At 43.3% G+C, this 18,494-nt stretch overlaps 2 protein-coding genes across 2 annotated transcripts; one reads left to right on the top strand and one right to left on the bottom strand.

Moving 5' to 3' along the window:
- The first annotated feature begins 13,210 nt into the window (after positions 1 to 13,210).
- LOC133931247 (pentatricopeptide repeat-containing protein At1g08070, chloroplastic-like) lies at positions 13,211 to 14,932 on the top strand. The gene has a single exon (XM_062378095.1). The coding sequence runs from the start codon at positions 13,211 to 13,213 to the stop codon at positions 14,930 to 14,932; it is 1,722 nt and encodes a 573-aa protein (XP_062234079.1).
- A 994-nt stretch (positions 14,933 to 15,926) lies between these two features.
- On the bottom strand, positions 15,927 to 18,494 carry LOC133910311 (auxin-responsive protein IAA4-like). The gene is made up of 4 exons (XM_062352814.1): positions 17,920 to 18,494; positions 16,823 to 17,025; positions 16,372 to 16,483; positions 15,927 to 16,287 (listed from the first exon to the last, which is right to left on the bottom strand). Exons 1-4 carry the CDS (start codon positions 18,114 to 18,116, stop codon positions 16,233 to 16,235), a joined length of 567 nt encoding a protein of 188 aa, XP_062208798.1. The 5' UTR covers positions 18,117 to 18,494; the 3' UTR covers positions 15,927 to 16,232.

The raw sequence follows: 18,494 nt of genomic DNA on the forward strand, positions 1-18,494 counted from the left end.
CAAACTGTACGTAAAAGGCATTCATCGAGCTGTGCTTCTCGGTCCCTGTAAAAGGCCTGAACGGAGCTCCTGCCCGCACCAACCTAGCTCCAAGGGTCTTGATGTGGACATCATAGCCTTGTAAGGATGTGAGCTTGCAACTTGCTTTTCCTCTTGGCAAGCACTACACAATTTGTCCTTCTCGAAGATTGCATCCTTCAAATCAACCACCATTCTGTTCTTGAAAGCCTTCTTAAGTTGGCTCATTCCAATATGAGCAAGTCGTCGATGCCAAAGCCAACCCAAAGATGTCTTGGTGAAGAGGTATGTTGTCAAGCTAGCTTCATTAGATGAAAAATCCACAAGATATATATATCCATGTCTAAAGCCTTTAAAAATTAGATAATTATATTTTTTGCTAGTAATGACAACATCAACATCACTAAATAAGCATGTGAAGCATAAATCACATAGTTGAGCTACGGAAAGTAAATTGAAACTAAGCAACTCAACTAAAAGAACATTGGAGATAGAGAGATCATGAGAGATTACCACCTTACCTAAACCTACCACATTTGCTTTTGAGTTATCACCAAAGGTGACTTTATCATGTCTGCCCACGTCATCTTCTAGAGAGGTGAACATCTTTACATTACCGGTCATGTGTTGTGTACAAACACTATTAAGCACCCCATGTTTTACCCCAGCTTTGTAGTTCACCTACACACATGGGATCAAGCCTTTTGTTTAGGTACCTAACCAAGTTTGGTACCTTTCATGTGAGATACAAGATTCTTGGGCACCCAAATTTGCTTTGGAAGCTTGCCCTTTGCTTGAGTTCCAATGAACTTAGCTATGACTTTCCCATTCTTAAGCTTATGCAATAGAAAATGATGACCATTAAATGTAGACTTATTTTTAGATGGCAAAATAGGAAGAGGTTTGGAAGGAATGTGACACTCCCTTGTGTGGTGACCGGTGACTTCACAATGTTTACAATAGGAGCCAACTTCTTTAATGAAGCACTTGTTTATCTCCGGTGACTTGATGACCTTTTCCACTGGGTTTGGGAAGCAACCAATGCCTCTCTTGTTGCAGTACATAGCATTCTTCATGAGGATTTCTTTATACTTGTACTCCCCTTTAGTCAACCGGGCCACACATGAATTCAAGCTTGCAATCTCATCCCTAAGCTCATTTTCCCTTGCATGGTTAGTCTTTAAAGATGATACATCATCACATGAAGATGAGCAAGGTATTTCAAGAAGATCATCACAAGATGTAGATGCATTGATCTTAACTACTTTAGTAGTAGATAATTCATTTAGAGAAGAATCAATGGCATCATAAGCAAGTTCAAGTTCTTGGTATTTGCATTTCAATTCAACATGCTCAAGCTTTAGCTTTTTGTTACTAGCCTCAAGAGACTTGCTAGATGCAACCACTTCATCATTCTTCTTAAGCACATCATTGTATTTAGCAAGCAACTCATTATGACTAGAACTAAGCATGACATTAGCATTTTCAAGAGACTTGATTTTTGCTTTTTGTTTCTTGATGATAGTAGCATAATCATTCATGAGCTTAGATAAATTAATAGGAGAAAGACCATCATCATCATCACTACTCACATTGTTGTTACCTTTTGCCATGAGACACATAGGTGGTGGAGGTAGGGGTGCATCATCTTCATTAGTGATAGCAAAGCCCGTAAGGTTGTTGCCTTCATCATTACTTGAGTCATCACTTGAGCTTTTGTCGGAGACCCATTCACCATCAATATAGGCCTTGCGTCCTCCACCCTTCTTGTTGAAGAGATTCTTCTTTGAATACTTATCTTGGCTCTTCTTCTTGTGCTTGTCTTTTTATTCATTTTCTTCAATCTTCTTGCCTTTGTTCATGTTCTTGTTGGGTTGAGAGTAATCATATGACATGTGGCCAAGTTCACCACAATTGTAGCACATCTTCTTGTCTTCTCCACTGAACTTGTCAAATTTCTTTGGGCAAAATTTGTTCCTCTTGGGATCATAGTTGTAGCCCTTCTTTTGGAATTTTGATATCATTCTTATAGTTCTTCTCATAAGAAGAGCAAGCTCGGTATCGGAGTCATTATCATCACTATCTTCTTTATCTCTTTCGCTTTATGATGAGAGCTTTATCTTCTTCTTCTTCTTGTCAACCATCTTTACCTTGAGTGCAAAATTTTTCTTGGATGAAGACTCACGATCTCCAAATAAAAATATCTCATGAGCACATATTTTTCCAACGGCATGGGTGATGGTCATGTCATTGATATCTCTTTCATGAAGAAGTGAGATGACAATGTTGTATTGCGGCTTCAGAAGCACCATTAAGATCCTGCGAATAACGTCTCCTTGAGACAATTGAGTTAGTTCAAAAGAGTTAATTTTTTCTACAAGCATATTCATGTGAGAATACATATCATTGCATAACTCATTTGGAAGCATCTTGAATTGATTGAGAGCATTCATGAGCAATGATATCTTTCCTCACGAATTTTTCTAGACCCCTCATGAATTTTACAAAGAGCGATCCATATCTCATTGGCATATTCCTTGCTATGGATTCTAAAGAAAACTTCTTCACTAATTCCCTAAAAAATATCACTCTTAGCCTTAGCATTCCATCTAACTTGTTGGTCGGTAAAAGGGTGATCAAACCCAATGGAAGCGGCTAGCCAAACTTCAGGGGAAATAGCCTCAAGATAGCTCATCATGCGGACTTTCCAATAGGCGAAGTTCTTTCCATCGAACCTTGGCATGCTACTTCCATTCCCCAGGGCCATTGCTCTAGGATTTAAAGCCTAACAAGATCACGAGACTCTGATACCAATTGAAAGGATCTAATGGCTCTAGAGGAGGGGTGAATAGAGCACTAATTTGAAAACTAAACCAACTATCGATTTCTAAAACAATAAGCAACCTTAGCCTAGAAAAGAACTAGACGATATAGCAAGCTAGAAGAACACACATACAAGCATATAAAGCATAAGTAAAGTATGGAATTAAAACCTGCATGAAGGAAATGCTAGAAGCTAAATGCATAATGTAATAAGAGTAGGGAAAGAGGACACCGAATTTTTTTCAAGGTATAGAAGAGTTGGCACTCTCCATTAATCCTCGTTGAAGCATCCACACAAGGATGTCGCTCCCCCTTGAGTCACCAAGACTCAAGTGCTCACTAGTGATTGCCACTTCTCCATCTCCGGATTGGCGGGTATCAAACCAAGTACACGAGCTTCTCGAGGCTCCCACAAGACCTCCAAGAGCTCACCGAGACTACCTCCAATCTCCATGATCGACTTGGTGTTGCCAACCACCAAGAGTAACAAGCTAATTGGTTCACTTGATCCCAATCGAGCCTAAAACAACAGCTACATGCTGAAAGTGCATCTAGGCCCCTTAAGTGGGTTTTAGCTTATTGATGACAAAACGATTAAGGATCTAATATGTTTATCTAAGTTATGAACAGGTCTTAGCCTCAATTGAGAAGACTTATGACGGTTGACGCCCCTCGAAAAGAAAAGAGAAGCAATGAGGAGTACTCAATAGGATTTAAATTTTTCTATCTTTGAAATTGAGTCTAGGATAGCCGTTCTATTAAGAGGGTTGCATTTGATAGCTGGTATAGTGTCTCAATGCTCAAGATAACCTTTAGAACCAATAAGTTGAGAGACACACTCACCCACGGATACCGGGAAGTTAGACAGAAGTTTACTGGGCCCGGAGTCTCCGATGTTCACCGGATACTCCGATCCTCAGTACTTAGGCCGGAGTCTCCGAGACAGACTCCGCCAGAAGGGGCTTGGTTCCGAATTTCTATTTGTCCGAAGTCTCCGGTGTTCACCGGATACTCCGGTGTCAGTGAGTTTTTAGGCCGGAGTCTCCGAGGGAGACTCCGCCAGAGGTCGCTCGGTTAAGCATTTATTTTTGTTGGAAAAAGATCGGAGTCTCCGATGTTCACCGGATACTCCGGTAGGAGAAAATGTTTTTACCGGAGTCTCCGAGGGAGATTCCGGCAAGGGTGGCTCGGTTAGTATTTAGTCTTTTATTAAAAAAGACCGAAGTCTCCGGTGTTCACCGGATACTCCGGTACCTGGAGAAGCCGGAGAGTCCGACAAGTCTCTAGACTTTGTCTGAGTGGTAGCCCTATCAGGACCGGAGACTCTGGTGTTCACCGGAGACTCCGGTAACTTAACAGAACCGTAACGGCTAGTTCTGACACAGTTCTGTGACCGTTCTGACGCCATTTTGGATTTTAGATCGGAGTCTCCGGTGTTCACCGGATACTCCGGGTTAGGTGTGTCAGAACAGTAACGGCTAGTTTTTGAGAGTGAGCTATATATTCTTCCACACCCCTAAGCATTAATGGCTTACTATTGCTGCTGAGCTCCACACTCATAAAGCCTTCCAAGAACATTCAAAGTCCCTTCAAACATCTCTAGTGCTTAGTTTTGCGCAAGTTTAGTGAGATTGTGTTTGGAGTGAAGTTAAGACACTTGAGCATTGAGTTCTTCATCAAGCATTCACTGTGATCATTTCTCTTGGAGCCTTGTGCTCCTAGACGGCAAGGCGTCGCCCGTAGAGCACCCAATCTTTGTGGAGTGCCATGGAAAGTTTGTAATCGACATCAATTTGAGTAAGGAAATTCTAGCTTGATCTTTGTGGTCACTAGAAGAGGATAGGGTTGGAAAAGACCCGGCTCTGTGTGAGCTCCTCAACGGAGACGTAGGTACTTCTTTATGAAGTGTCCGAACTTCGAGATAATCCCTTGTGCCTTCATTTGTGCAATTTATTTAGTTGTGTAGCTTTGAGATTTTTCCATACAATTAGTCTTAGTGATCATCTTGCTAGTGTGTATTGTTGTTTAAGCTTTGTATTGTTAAGTAGATTTAGTATCTCCTTTTAGACTCTAGCTGTTCTCGTTAATTCTTAGTTATTCTCGAGATCCTGTATAGACCAGAGACTCCAGACTAAACCGGATACTCCGGACAGACTGGAGTATCCGACCTTCACCGAAGTATCCAGCATCTGTTTAATCCGCTGTTTAGTTTTAATTTTCAGAAAAGCCTATTCATCCCCCCCCCCCCTCTAGGCACTTTTAAGTACATTCACATGCACACTCACTACTCTTGCAGCACTAATGGAGTCCTTAATCTTAAATTCACAACTTGCAAATCACTTCAAGTGCTCTCCCTTGCCTTTAGATGACACACAATATGTATGAATGTTTCTGGGTTGTAAGAGAGACGAATAAAACCAAGTGAGGAGGTATATATAGGCTAGAGGTCCAAATCTAGCCGTTGCTAAGCACTCACTTTTTCTGTGAACACCAGATGGTCCAGTGTACACGTCTCAGTTAACACCAAACAATCCGGTGAGTTAACTTTTCAGACTGCTGATTTGACAGTTGTCAGTAGCCGTTGCAACGTACTCTGGTGTTCTTCCATATAGCATCACCGGATAGTCCAGTGAGTTATATTCTATTTTATCAAAAATACGAAGCTTCTGTTAAATGGTTCGGTGATGATTCCTTTAAGTCACCGAACAATCCGGTCAGTTCAACTCTGATTTTCTCCAAAAATACCGAGCTTCTATTAAATAGTCCGGTGTTTGAACCCTTCAGATCACCGGACAATCCGGTGCATATAACTTCACTTTTCTCTGATAAACTGATTCTTCTGTTAAATGCTCCGGTGTAGTTCCTCCCATCACAGGACAATCCGATGAGTTCAATTTGACGTTTTCTCAGAAACGATAGATAGTCCAGTGAGTAAAAATCTTTGTGACACCGGACAATCCGGTGAGAGCAATCTTCCTAGAACTCGTCTAATTCAATATACTTTGAGTTCTAACTTCTCGACTTCTCACCCATGGATTTATTTGAGCTACCTAGTGCTAGATTTTCGCAAGTGTGCATCCAACTATTTCTAGACTCAACTAGGCTAAGCTACAACACTTAGCCCCCCTTTATAGTATGGTCAAACGACAAAGGAATTGACCTATAACTACTCCAAATATCCTTCATCACCTTGTGACACTTAGAACTAGAAGGTCCTTAATCTTGACGTAAAAGCCCTTTGATCGATCACTAGAATTCCATGAGGGACCAAGAAAACCATTCAATCATTGTGAATTAAAGAATTAGAATTCTTTCAAAACATATGCATTAGTCACAATGATATGGTTGTCATTAATCACCAAAACACTTACCAGTTACCTAGGGGCCTAGATGCTATAGTTGTGCATATGAATATCCATCACACCTTGAATTACAATATTAATCTTTCTCAATGAACCGACCTGGCCTACAACCGATGACCTTGAGGACGTCTCACATATGCACCAAACCCGGAAGGACCTGCTTCCGCGGGGTTCACACTTGGGACACCAACGGTGCATCTCTTGTGTGTCCTATTCTATTGCACTTGCTGCACAATTTCACGTGATGCCCAGCTTCTGCTTCATCCATGTTATTATGGAGCCTCGTAGTCCTAGGTTGTCCCTTCTTCTGCTTCATCCTGTCGAGATAAGGGATAAATACACAATCAGGCACAAGTTCCTTTGTGAAAGAACCATAAATCCCGAAATCGTAGACCTCATGGTTCCAGGTGTCAAACAGAGCTTCCTTTTTGAAGTACTCAGAGACGTACCTCGGAGTCCTCATACCCATCACAGCACACGCGACAATCATATGGGACCATGGCTTCTGTAGTAGCATCGACTTGTAGTAGGTGCAAAAATACCTATCATCAAAGATGGAACACTCATGGATAACTCTCTCACATTTGCCCCCTCTCCTTCCTTTATCCCTGCATAGAATTTTGTATTTGTGCTGTGCAGTTCCCATGGTCTTCACTCGATGCATCTTTGCCTTCTCTGCCTTGTCTTCCATGTACTTAGTCATCTTCGACCCATAAATCAGATGAGCATCATTCAGTGCCGTGTGTGCTACCATATAGCGGTCCCTAAAATACTTGCGGGTCCCTCGAAATATGAACTCTACAATCCCCACCAGCGACGTTTGCCATTTTTGTAGCTTTTAAAGCAGGAACCCCCTCACACCTTTCATCACCCAGCCATAAACCTCTGCTAAATTTGTAGTCATAATATCGTGTTGTAGAGAAGAGCCCACTTCTGCTTCGGCTCATTCTTAATCCACTAGCTAAATGACCTGGTAGATGACTCGGTCCTCCGCGTGATGCCAGCTTCATTGACCGTTGGCGGGGACTCAAAAGGTACTGGTTCATCCTCTGGTCCGCTCATAGGCCTCCCTGCACGCTCATGTGATTGCTTCTTCGTTAGCTCATCCAGTGTCTTCCAAAGAGCATCAAACTTTCGCTATTAGTACTGACCGTATAGCCTCTTGAACATGTTCATGAGGTTTTTGTTTGTGAGAAACCGTCCAAACAGTATTCTAACTAATCATCAGGAGGATCATTATTCATAAATACAACCTCAATCATTAACCAGAATACCATCCCGGTAGTCCTGGCACGTGTTATGTGCCTAAGATCGGAACACATGCCTTTCCAACAGGTACATCACAACATAGCTTAAGGAAGACCGAGTAATTATAGTTATATTACAAGTTCTTAAGAATGCAACCATTTGCAACAGTTTACACAAAGAAAAACTATGTAGCGGAAGATTAAAACCTTAACAATAACAAAAAAAAAGAGTGCAGCCATATGCCCTTAGGCTCCACCCCAAAAACTACGCCTCACCAGAGTAGGATGCACTACTCTTGCCCACCACCTGCATTGGCAGGCACGAAGTAGCCAAACACCGCATCACCCTCACCAGCAGAACCTGAAAGCGCAGGCATGAGTACGAAGGTACTCGCAAGACTTAATCCATATAGAGCACATATACGTAGCTCGACTCTAAGGATTATGCATTGAGCTGTTAGCAAGAGTATGCTACAAGGTTAAGTAAAACATATGCGATAAGCAACCTAGACACAATGTGTGAGCAGCTATACTTAACTCAAAAACAACTACACTTTGTACCCTGTAAACCACAACTTGAACATGTATGTATAGTAACCATAGTATCACATCAACAAACCACCAACCAAAACCATCATACCATAACCTTGTCCCACATTCGTAAACTCTACGACTGATACAAATTAAAACAATAGCATGCTCATGACCGAGAGCGCAGCAATTTGAATTTTTCTTACACCCTGCAGGGGGGTACAATTTTACCCACACGACTCGAGGACCATTCGGCTTATGCTACTCACGAAAGTACACACAAGAGGTTACTCGAGTCAACCTTTCTCATACCCGGAACCACCCACTTGCAATGCCCCTACGGCACCGGGGTTATCGCAAGCGTGTCCCGGACACCTCCGGCTCCCTGCCACCTTGCTTCTCCTTTTCTTTTTCTCTTACGCGTCATAGAACCGCAAAGCAAGTGTCGGCATAGCATATGATAATCGGGTTACCTTACCATTAGATCAGCATGTGGTGAGTACGGAAATTGCTAAAGCCAACTCTACCGACGGACGGCCTTAAACGATGCAAGAGGTCTATGGAATCTTGGCTCCTCTCCCGAACTACCCAGAGGACTCCTCCTGGGCAGAAGATACCCCTAACACCGCCCACATCTCGCCTCAATCTCACATCTCAACCATCCATCTCAACCTCATCTTTGTATCTGTGAACAGTGATTAAGCCCTAAGCTCACGAACAACGGCAGCACCGTCGCTCGATTTCTACCGAGGACCTAAGCATTGCTAAGCATTTCGAATAACCCTTGAAGCTAGACAACAACTATATCATCAAGGCTATAAGGATAAGGATTCATCAATAAGTCAAGGTAGAGATAATGCATCAACATAGGTTCTACCCATATCAATTTGACACTAGACCCAACACATGCAAATATACATAAAACATAATTTATCAATTTAGACTCCATTTAATTTGAACAAAGGGTGCAGTATGCTTAGATGCTTGCCTTTCTGCTCTGGAGTTTGCTCGATACTTCCCGAACAGAACTCGCAGAAGAGGTGTGCCTCGGTGTCGCCCTCGATCACACTCGCATCACGCTCTAGACTTTCGTTCGCTTAAAGAAGAATACGTGCAATGATGAGCATGAAGGAGGTGCAATGCTTCATGACATGAGTTTAAAGCATTAACGATTTCCTTAACTTTACTTATTGTTTAACATTTTAATATTTTCTAGATTAATTAAGCTTAAAACAAAGCTTAGCCCTAATTAGAAAATTAACTATGCTTAGCATGAGTGTGTGTATTTTTACTGAACATGGTATAAATTAACAAGATTTACAAAATTGATTTACCAATAATTGATTATGGATCAATGAAGATCAAACCCTATTTTATTAACCCATGTAATTTAAATAAATATTCCACAATTCCCAGTATTTTTAACATATATATTATGCTCATACAAACCCAAAAAAATTGGTTTCACTATTTTTGGAGCAATATTCTATTTTCTATGTATTTTAGAAGGTTTCAGCCGATTTAACAATGCAACTAATAACCTAATTCGCATTTTCTGGAATATCCAAATTAAAAAGGCCTGAAAACCGATTTGCACCCAGGCCGAGCTAGCCATGGTGGCTGACAGCGGGCCTAGTGGGTTTGACCCGGGTCAAATCGATCTGCGCCATTGCCGCACGGCACCACGGCGGGCTGACCGGCTCGGCCAGTGCCTCGCCGATGGCGAGCGGCAGCCATCAGCTCAGCCGAGGGTACCAACGGGACCAGCGCAGGCATGTGGACCCAACGGCGTGACCCGTGGCCGACGAGCCCGGTTGGAAGGTGGTCGGCGGTGGCTCACAGAGGCGGTGGCGGCTCGGTCGCTGTGGAGACACGGGCCGACGACGCGCTGAAGAAAAACGGACGCACGCTCTAGGATCTACTGGGGATGGGGAAGCTCACCACGGTGTCGGTTGGGCTGGAGAGGTGGCGGCTTGATGGCTCGGCGATGAGGTGTGGGGTGGACCTGCCAAAGCCGAGGAAGACGACGCCCGCGCGGTGAATTCGGCCGAGGAAGGGTGGAATCCATGTGAGAGGAAGTCGGTGCTGCTCCCTGGGTTCTCCCTCTTGCTTCTTGTGGCTCGGCCTCGACGTATTCGTGCTCCGGCGCGACGGATTTGGCGACGGCAGCTGTGTCGTGCGTTGCGCTCTGCTCTTGTGTGCTCATGACAAGTGAGAGAGAGGAGATAGAGCGAGCGGAGAGAGGGAGCCGGGGGAGATAAGGAGCGACGGTCGACCCTCAGGGTCAAGGAATTCGGCACTGACGTCGTGTGTCAGCGGCTGGCCTCCATAGTCAAGGATTTCGGCGGCAGAGGGCTGTGAGGGAGAAGGGAATGACAGGTGGGACCCCCATGAATAGTGATGACCGAAGCAAAATATCCCCTCCACTTCTTCTATCCAAAAGAACACCTTCCCTTGGTCCAAAAATTATGGGACAAATTTTGTGAAACTACAATTCATGTGCAACCCATTTTAACTTGTTTGACCCATAATGCCTAAGCCAATTTCAAACTAAAATTCCCCAAATGTGCAACCTTTTCTAACTTGTGGTAATTTTATGCCTTCAAAACCATCCCCAAAAATTTGAAAAAAATTATTTATATTCTTCATATTGCATGGACTAATTTCTAAAATTATTTTCAACCCTATGTTGTATAGCAATATTGGGAGTTACTTAACAAAGCATCAATTAACATTGATTTTCACAAAAAAGTTTGCACCCAAATACCATATGCACCACCTACTCTGTATATCTTGCCACACATATCCAATCAAGCCATCAATTGTTCCACTTTGCAGATCCTTAATTTTCGCGAGCATCCCTGCATGCTGGTCATATATAAGGCACACATTCGACTCAATATCAACAATTATCATCCTCACACGGTATAGGAACCAATACTATCTGCTGGTATTCTCACTTTCCACAAATGCAAATGCCAATGGTAGAACTTGGTTGTTCTCATCAACCCCAATAACAGTCAGGATCTGTCCTGTGTGCATGCCGGTAAGAAAAGTATCATCGATGCACAGGATAGGCCAGCAATATTTTAAAGCTTCAATACATGCTCCTAATGCGAAGAAAGATCGCTTTAGGACGTACTTGCCAGGTTTGGACAAAAATGAATACTTATCAATGTCATAATACGTCATCGGATTCCTTCGAGCAATGGCCTACGGCAAATATGGCAGATTGTCCTATGACACTTTGTAGGTCCCAAACCTCATCCCAATTGCTTTCCTCTTCACCCTCCATGCCTTGTTGTAGCTGATAGTGTACTTATAATCCTCCTCAATTTGCCTGATTATGGACCCTAGTTCGCTGTTCAGGTTGTTTAGAATCCGGACGTACATCACATTGGCGACAAAGACTAAGGTGATATTCCTGTTGTTGGGCTCAAGTTTGTCCATCTTGCAAGTGTAGTCAACCATAATCCACACCTTCTAATAGTCAATCCACTTCCTCTTGAAGTCGTGCACCCGTCACAGGCAACTCGCCTTCACGCACTTGACATCATATTCCTCTTGCTTGACTTCACAACATAAAATTGCTATCGAAGTGATGTCGCCTATTGAGTCACTACATTTTTCATGGTCTGACTAGTAGGATACCTAGCACCCTGAGTCGTCTCATTCTACTTATACTCTGAGGCCACATGATTCCCCTTATTTACCACAAGATTGTTGAAGTTGGGATTGTTCCAATCCGTGGGAACATGAGCATCATCCTCATTATCCGAGATGTCATACTCAGGGGATTCGTCGGCTTGAAGATCATCCCGCTCCATCTATTCAATTAAAGAAGGGATTTGTTCCCCCTCATCTGCCTCACTAGTCGGTTCAGTCAGATACTTCAATGAATGTGCATCATTCGGATCGATATAATCCTCATACTCTTCCTCGTCACCCTCCTCCTCCGCGTACCCCCCACCCTGCATCTCTCTCACTATCTCCTTATTCTTCCATTGCACAAGCAACATATGAGGCCAACCTCTGTGCATAACATCCTGCAGGTGCCTCTTTCACACTGAGTCTTTTCAGAGCAGGTACACCTCTCAGTACACACCATCTCTCACTCGGTTGTCCACAATACTAACCTCGAGGTCTATTTTGAAACCCCACATTAACCAGGCGTACAAGTGTCCGATACTTTTATGCATATGTCTCTAAATACCCTTGTTTATTGAGTAAAATATGGATAATACTGCCCCTTTCAGTTCATATAATATTTCATCGTCCCTATAAAAAATCCTAAACTGTCACATATCCAATATATCTGGCAACCATCGATGAAAATACTAACATTATTGTGAAAAAAAATACAGAACATAAATAATTATGTAAAACTACATCCACAATAAAAAAAATTCATTACAAACATAGCCAACAAGTAATCTATACTGCAACAAAATATCCCCGAGTCACTATATTAAACATATGTAAATCCTACATCTACTACCTTAGTTATACCTACACTATATCTAAATCCTACATCTACTACCTTAGTTATGCCTACACTATATCTAAATCCTACATCTAATATTTATGTCTAAATACTACATCTAATTACTAAAAATTGCGTATAAAAAGGATCTAATAGGTAAACTATATCTAACTATAATTCTAAAACTAGATCTAGATTCTAATCTACGTTTAGTGACTATTCTACTAGATTTGTAAAAATTCTAGATCTAGCATCTAACCTATATCAAAACATAACAATCTTACCAAGTTTATAAATAAATCAGAGAAAAAAACATACATTTTTTCTCCGATAGGGTTTCGCCGCACAATTTTCCTCTCTCTCCTCCCCTCCTCTCCTCTCAAGCATGTAGAAATGAAATGAGGCTGATGCCTGTAGGGCCAGCGCAGCCAGATTAAATACCCAAAGGTCTCACTAATTCAACTGGCAGGCGAGACCAAGTTCTCGTCCACTTAAGGGACAAGAATTTTCTCTCTTTGATTATTTAATACATTAAGCGTCGGGGTCTATAAGATCTCGTTCGTTCAATATATGATATTTTATTTTTGCCCATTGAACGGGTGATAGTAACCTATATATACAATTTTTTTAAACAAATTTTTATTCTTCGAAATATTAAAAAAATATATAAAAAAAAATCATGATTGATGAGCAGCACACCACACCACCACCGACCCGACCCGACGGACCGGAACCTCGGTGCCCGTATGACCTCGAGAAGCGGCAGCGTCCACGAGCTGACGATCCTCCTCTCCGCCCTCCGCCGCGCGCGCCGGCCCAGCGGCGCTCACGCCGCGCAGCTCCACGCGCGCCTCCTCGTCTACGCGGGCGCGCGCCCGCACCCCGTCCTCCTCACGCAGCTCGTCTCCCTCTACGCCGCCGCGGGCCGCCTCGCCGACGCGCTCCGCGCCTTCCGCGCCCACCTCCCCAGCGCAAACCTCCGCACCTACACCGCCCTCGTTTCCGCCCTTGCGCGGCCTCACCCCGGCATCGCCTTCTCCCTCTTCTCGTCGTGCGCGCGCCGCGGGTCCCGCCTCATTCCCCACGCCATCTCCGCCGTCCTCGCCGCCTGCGCCGGCCTCCCACCCGTCTACGGCCGCCAGGTGCACGCGTGTGCGGCCAAGGTCGTGCCGCCTGGCGACATGTTCGTCTACACCGGATTGGTGGACGTGTACTCCAAGGCCGGGGACATGGCGGCGTCCAGGAAAGTGTTCGACGAAATGCCGAGCCGGGGCGTGGCGTCCTGGAACGCGCTCGTCGTCGGTTACGCCAGGAACAAGATGTGTCTTGACGCGCTATTGGTTTTCAGGGAGTTGGGAGCGCAGGGGCGGGAGGTGCCTCTGGATCAGGTAAGCGTGTCGAGTGTGCTGAGCGCTTGCACCGGAGCGGGGGCTGTGGACTTTGGTCGCCAGGTACATGCGTGCGTAACCAAGGTGGGGCTGGAGCTGAGTGCGGTGTGTGTCAGCAACGCCCTTCTTGACATGTACACCAGGTGCGGCTGCTCACGAGAAGCTTTGGTTCTGCTGGATGATGTGGAGTGCAGGGATGTTGTCACTTGGAACATCGTCATTCATGGTTGCATTCATAACAATCGCTTCAAGGAAGCTTCTATGCTGTTCCGTTCCATGGTCAGGGATGGTGTCTTGCCCGATGATGTGTCCTTTGCTACTGCATTGCAAGCATCAGCATCTTTGTCAGCATGGGCTCTAGGAGCAAGCATACATGCCTCTGTTGTAAAGACAGGGTTCTTGGACAGTCATGGCCTTGCTTGCTCGCTTGTCACCATGTACTCCAAATGTGGTTTCTTGGATGATGCATGCCGAGCATTTGAGGGAGCAGAAGATCACTTGTGTGTAACGTTGTGGACGGCCATGATCACTGCACTGCAGCAGCACGGACATGGAGTCCAGGCAATTGATATGTTCGAGACAATGCTAGAGAACGGCATCCCTCCTGACCACATCACATTTATTAGTGTTCTCTCCTCTTGTAGCCACAATGGACTTGTTGAGCAAGGTCGCAAGTACTTCAATTCAATGACTCAAGTTCATAAGATCACACCTTGGAGTGAGCACTATGCGTGCATGGTCAACATGTTTGGGCGAGCAGGCCTTCTTGGCGAGGCGAAGAAATTAATCAACCAGATGCGAGTTAAGCCAGATGCATCACTCCTAGGAGCGCTACTTGCAGCTTGTATGAACTGCAGGGACCTTGAGATGGGAAAGGAGGTTGCTAAGAAGTTGTTTGAGGTTGAACCAGGCAATACTGGGAACTATGTCCTGCTTGCTAATATCTATGCATCACATGGAAGATTGGAGGATGCAGATGAGGTGCGCAGATGGATGATGTACCAAGAGTTAAGGAAGATGAAGGGATGCAGCTTAGTCAACAATGAGAACCAAACCTGTACGATACCAATGCTTCACTAATGGCATCAAGCAAGGGCAGATGAGGTTTATGATGTCCGAGAGATGATGGGCGAACTTGTCAGGCAGAAAAGCTTGCTAGGCACTTGAGACACATACATTTAAGGTGTTTCTGCAGACTCCAAGGTACATGAACATCCCGGCAAAGGACGCTGCAGGAGATGCGTCAAACCATATGCAGACAAGTTTTGTTTCATGTTAGCTAGAGAAGAACACACTAAATACTGAACAATTAAATAGCTAACATGTGGTCAATACCTGTATTCTGCATAGTTGGGTTGCCACTGCTATATGCCAAAGTATAGAAAAGGAGGAAAGAAAGCAGCACAGCATCTCTCGCAACAATTGGATTGTGTTTCGATCATATTTGGATCACAGTTACTTGGCTGTCAGACGTGGACCTCAAGTTAAAGAATTGTTTTCAGCTGATCTTCACGGCTACTCAGAGTTGCATGTTTGGCAGAAATTAAGGGTTATGAAGTGTGACATATGGTGGGTAGATTAACTTTCTCTGAGCTTTGTGTTTCCATGTTTCAAGTTTTCACCATTCAGAAGTGGAATTACAAACTTGCTGATTTAAAACAAGCAGGAAGTGGGACCATGCCATTGTGATGGACTTAGAGGCTATATGTTCTTCTGGTATTCTTTTTTCATCTTCATAGCATACTATTTTATGTATAGGTATATCGATTTTTAGTAATATTGAACTTATTTAATATTTGAATATTGAATCTAAGATACCTTTTGTTTGAAACACTTAAAGCTAGAAACACGCTATCCTGAAGCCCAAGCTCAAAATGGTAGTACAAGTTTTGTCCACCCATTTTCGAAAAACATGAATACAAAATGGAGAATCTCTTTCTTTCATAAGGTGTGCTCGTTAAATACTTATACAAAAAGATTAGTTAAGTGAAACAGTTTTCCATAATCCTGATAAGACCTTTTTAGCATTAACTGTGAATCTGTAATACTTAATGAACAAGAGAAGCGCTGCAAATACTCTGTACTTGCAATTGCAAGAGAATATTCTTATATTTATGATTTTTTCTCTTACAGATTCTCTACTCTAACATATAACCATGGTATTTACAAGCCAGTCAAAGAAACAGGAAAAAAAATATAAAATACATGATTTTTAATGCTAGGGAGGCGGGGAGATTACATTTTCTTCACTATACTGTACACAGTTAGTATAGGCATAGCTTCAGCTTAGCTTGTCCACTCTATTAGCAAAATCTTTCTCAATAACCTATATTAAAAAGAAGAAAGAAAATAAAGTCCACTGCATGATTAAGCTTGCTAATTAACATTTGTCACTTCTTGCAATCCTCAGTTTCTTAACACTTGTCAGGAAGAGCCTGCAAAAACAATGAACAGCGATCAGGTTGATTAAACAGTAAAACGAAAAGCAAGTGAATCATTTAAGCAGGGCTGAAACATACTCCCACGGTACGTCCCCAGCCATCATCCAGTCTCCGTCCTGGTCTTCATAGGTGAGAACATGAGCAGCCTTCTGGCGAGGAACTCGTTGATGGTACTCCATAACATCAGCATCTATTCATATCATATATATCGATTATTCGCGACCCGGAAAGCATTACGATATGATATCATGACAGAGAAAGATGTGACGGAATGACTTGAATTTATCTATCAAATTTAATGTGAGACAGGAACTACTCTTAAAACGAAAGAATTCATTAACTGGTGGTGGGGTGCTAGCAAATACGTACTGGTGGCTAAGATTTCAAGAAAAGCTAGAGTTGGCATGGCATAATTACAATTCATTATGTCGTTCAATTATGTAGATCTATTCATCTCTGCATTGATCGGATGGCTTCCATATACACCTTCGAAAATTGTGATAATGAACTTGGTTGGATGTATACTTACAGGTGATGGAGGCCTTAAACATGTGGCAGAGTTTGATGAGGAGGCTGTCGTACCCATCCAGCAAAAGCAAGTCTAGCTTACGGCCGATTGGAACGCCTTCCATATATACCTTCACGAACAATGTAAGCCGCCTGCGTGCTGACGCCGTCAGGGCGCTCCTGAGGAACGGCTTGATCGGGGGCCAATCAGAGAGTACTTGGTTCCTGCCAATCACCCGTTCGTGTTGTTGATCAATGTAGATGGTGTGTACAAGCGAACCAATTAGATGGAGAGTACTGTTGGCCAATTAATCCGGGATGCACTATATTTCATAAAGATAATAACGACAGCACAAGTCTGAAAGATACTAGTTGTACATGTGAAGGTTGCAATGATCACATAAGGCTGAAATATCTGGCTCGGTGACAAATCTGACTGTATTTGTATATCTCCCTTTCTTTGTACCACGATCAATTTGATATTGAAAATGAACGAAGCTTATGTCCTTAAAAGAAAAATCAAACAAAGATAGATGCAATCTCAATTTTTTTTTTCTGATCAAACAACATTGAAATTCAATTCACTTCGTTTTTCATGTTAGATAGCAAGGTTTTCTTTAAGGAACCACTACTAAGAAAGAACTGGAATATATGCACTTCAAAGGCGATTGTGACAAATGAAGATCTGTTGTAGATATGGGAAAACAAGAAAGTGCACTATCCATCTAAGATGTTTTACAACGAAAAAAGAACATTTCTTAATTAGTACATGAGACGGACTCAATAACGGGAAAAGAAAACTCAGGACAAGCTGATGAGCTCATGCATATGATCTGTGTGAGAGGGAGGATGTCCACAGAAGAACATGAAGAACCAGACAATTCCCCAACTCTCAATCTCAATTCCCCATACATATATATAATGGATCTCCTACGGATTAATGGCAGTGCATATATATCCATCTAAGGTAATTAATCAATGAAAAACAAATAAAACAAAAATAAAAATCGAATTAGCCGTGCATCTTTCCGAAGTACTTTCTTAGGGGGTCTTGCATGCATGACCTGCTGATCTAACACAAAGCTAGGGAGGGAAAAAAGAGAGTTGTGGTCAATAAACCTTGGCGTAGAAGGGATGCTCTTGCTCTCAGCGGCCAGGAGCGAGGACGGCGACGACAGGCTAAGCCCAAGCTGAAGATCAGTGCTGAGGTCCCGCGTTGCCGGGCGGCAGCCCGACGATGTCGTGGAGAGCACCGGGTGGGTGCTGCTGTCCATGGACGACGACGGAGACCGGTCGCTGCCCTTGCTGCCCGCCATGCCGCGCTTGCTAGTGCATACACTATTACACTGTTACACAGCGGCTGGTAGCTATGATGGATGTGTAGAAATGGAGAAGGATGGAGTGAAACTAACAACTACTCGTCAAATCAAGGAGCGGAAGGGAGAAGGGAGGAGTGCAAGAGATCTATGTATATATAGCTGGTGATGAGAGCTGGGAAAGCCAAAAGGTTCAGGTTCAGCTAAAAAAATGTGCGGAGAGAGAGAGAGAGAGAGAGTATGACTGAAGTAGGTGCTGGAACATTATCTTTTTGTTAAACGCGTTTTTAAACTAAAGGCTTCTTTTTGTATGTGATAGGTGTACACAACTGGTTAGCTGATCAAAGCCTGAGAAAGACACATGTAGGATGCTTTTCC

This window comes from Phragmites australis, chromosome 1, assembly GCF_958298935.1.
Source record: "Phragmites australis chromosome 1, lpPhrAust1.1, whole genome shotgun sequence".
NCBI lineage: Eukaryota > Viridiplantae > Streptophyta > Magnoliopsida > Poales > Poaceae > Phragmites > Phragmites australis.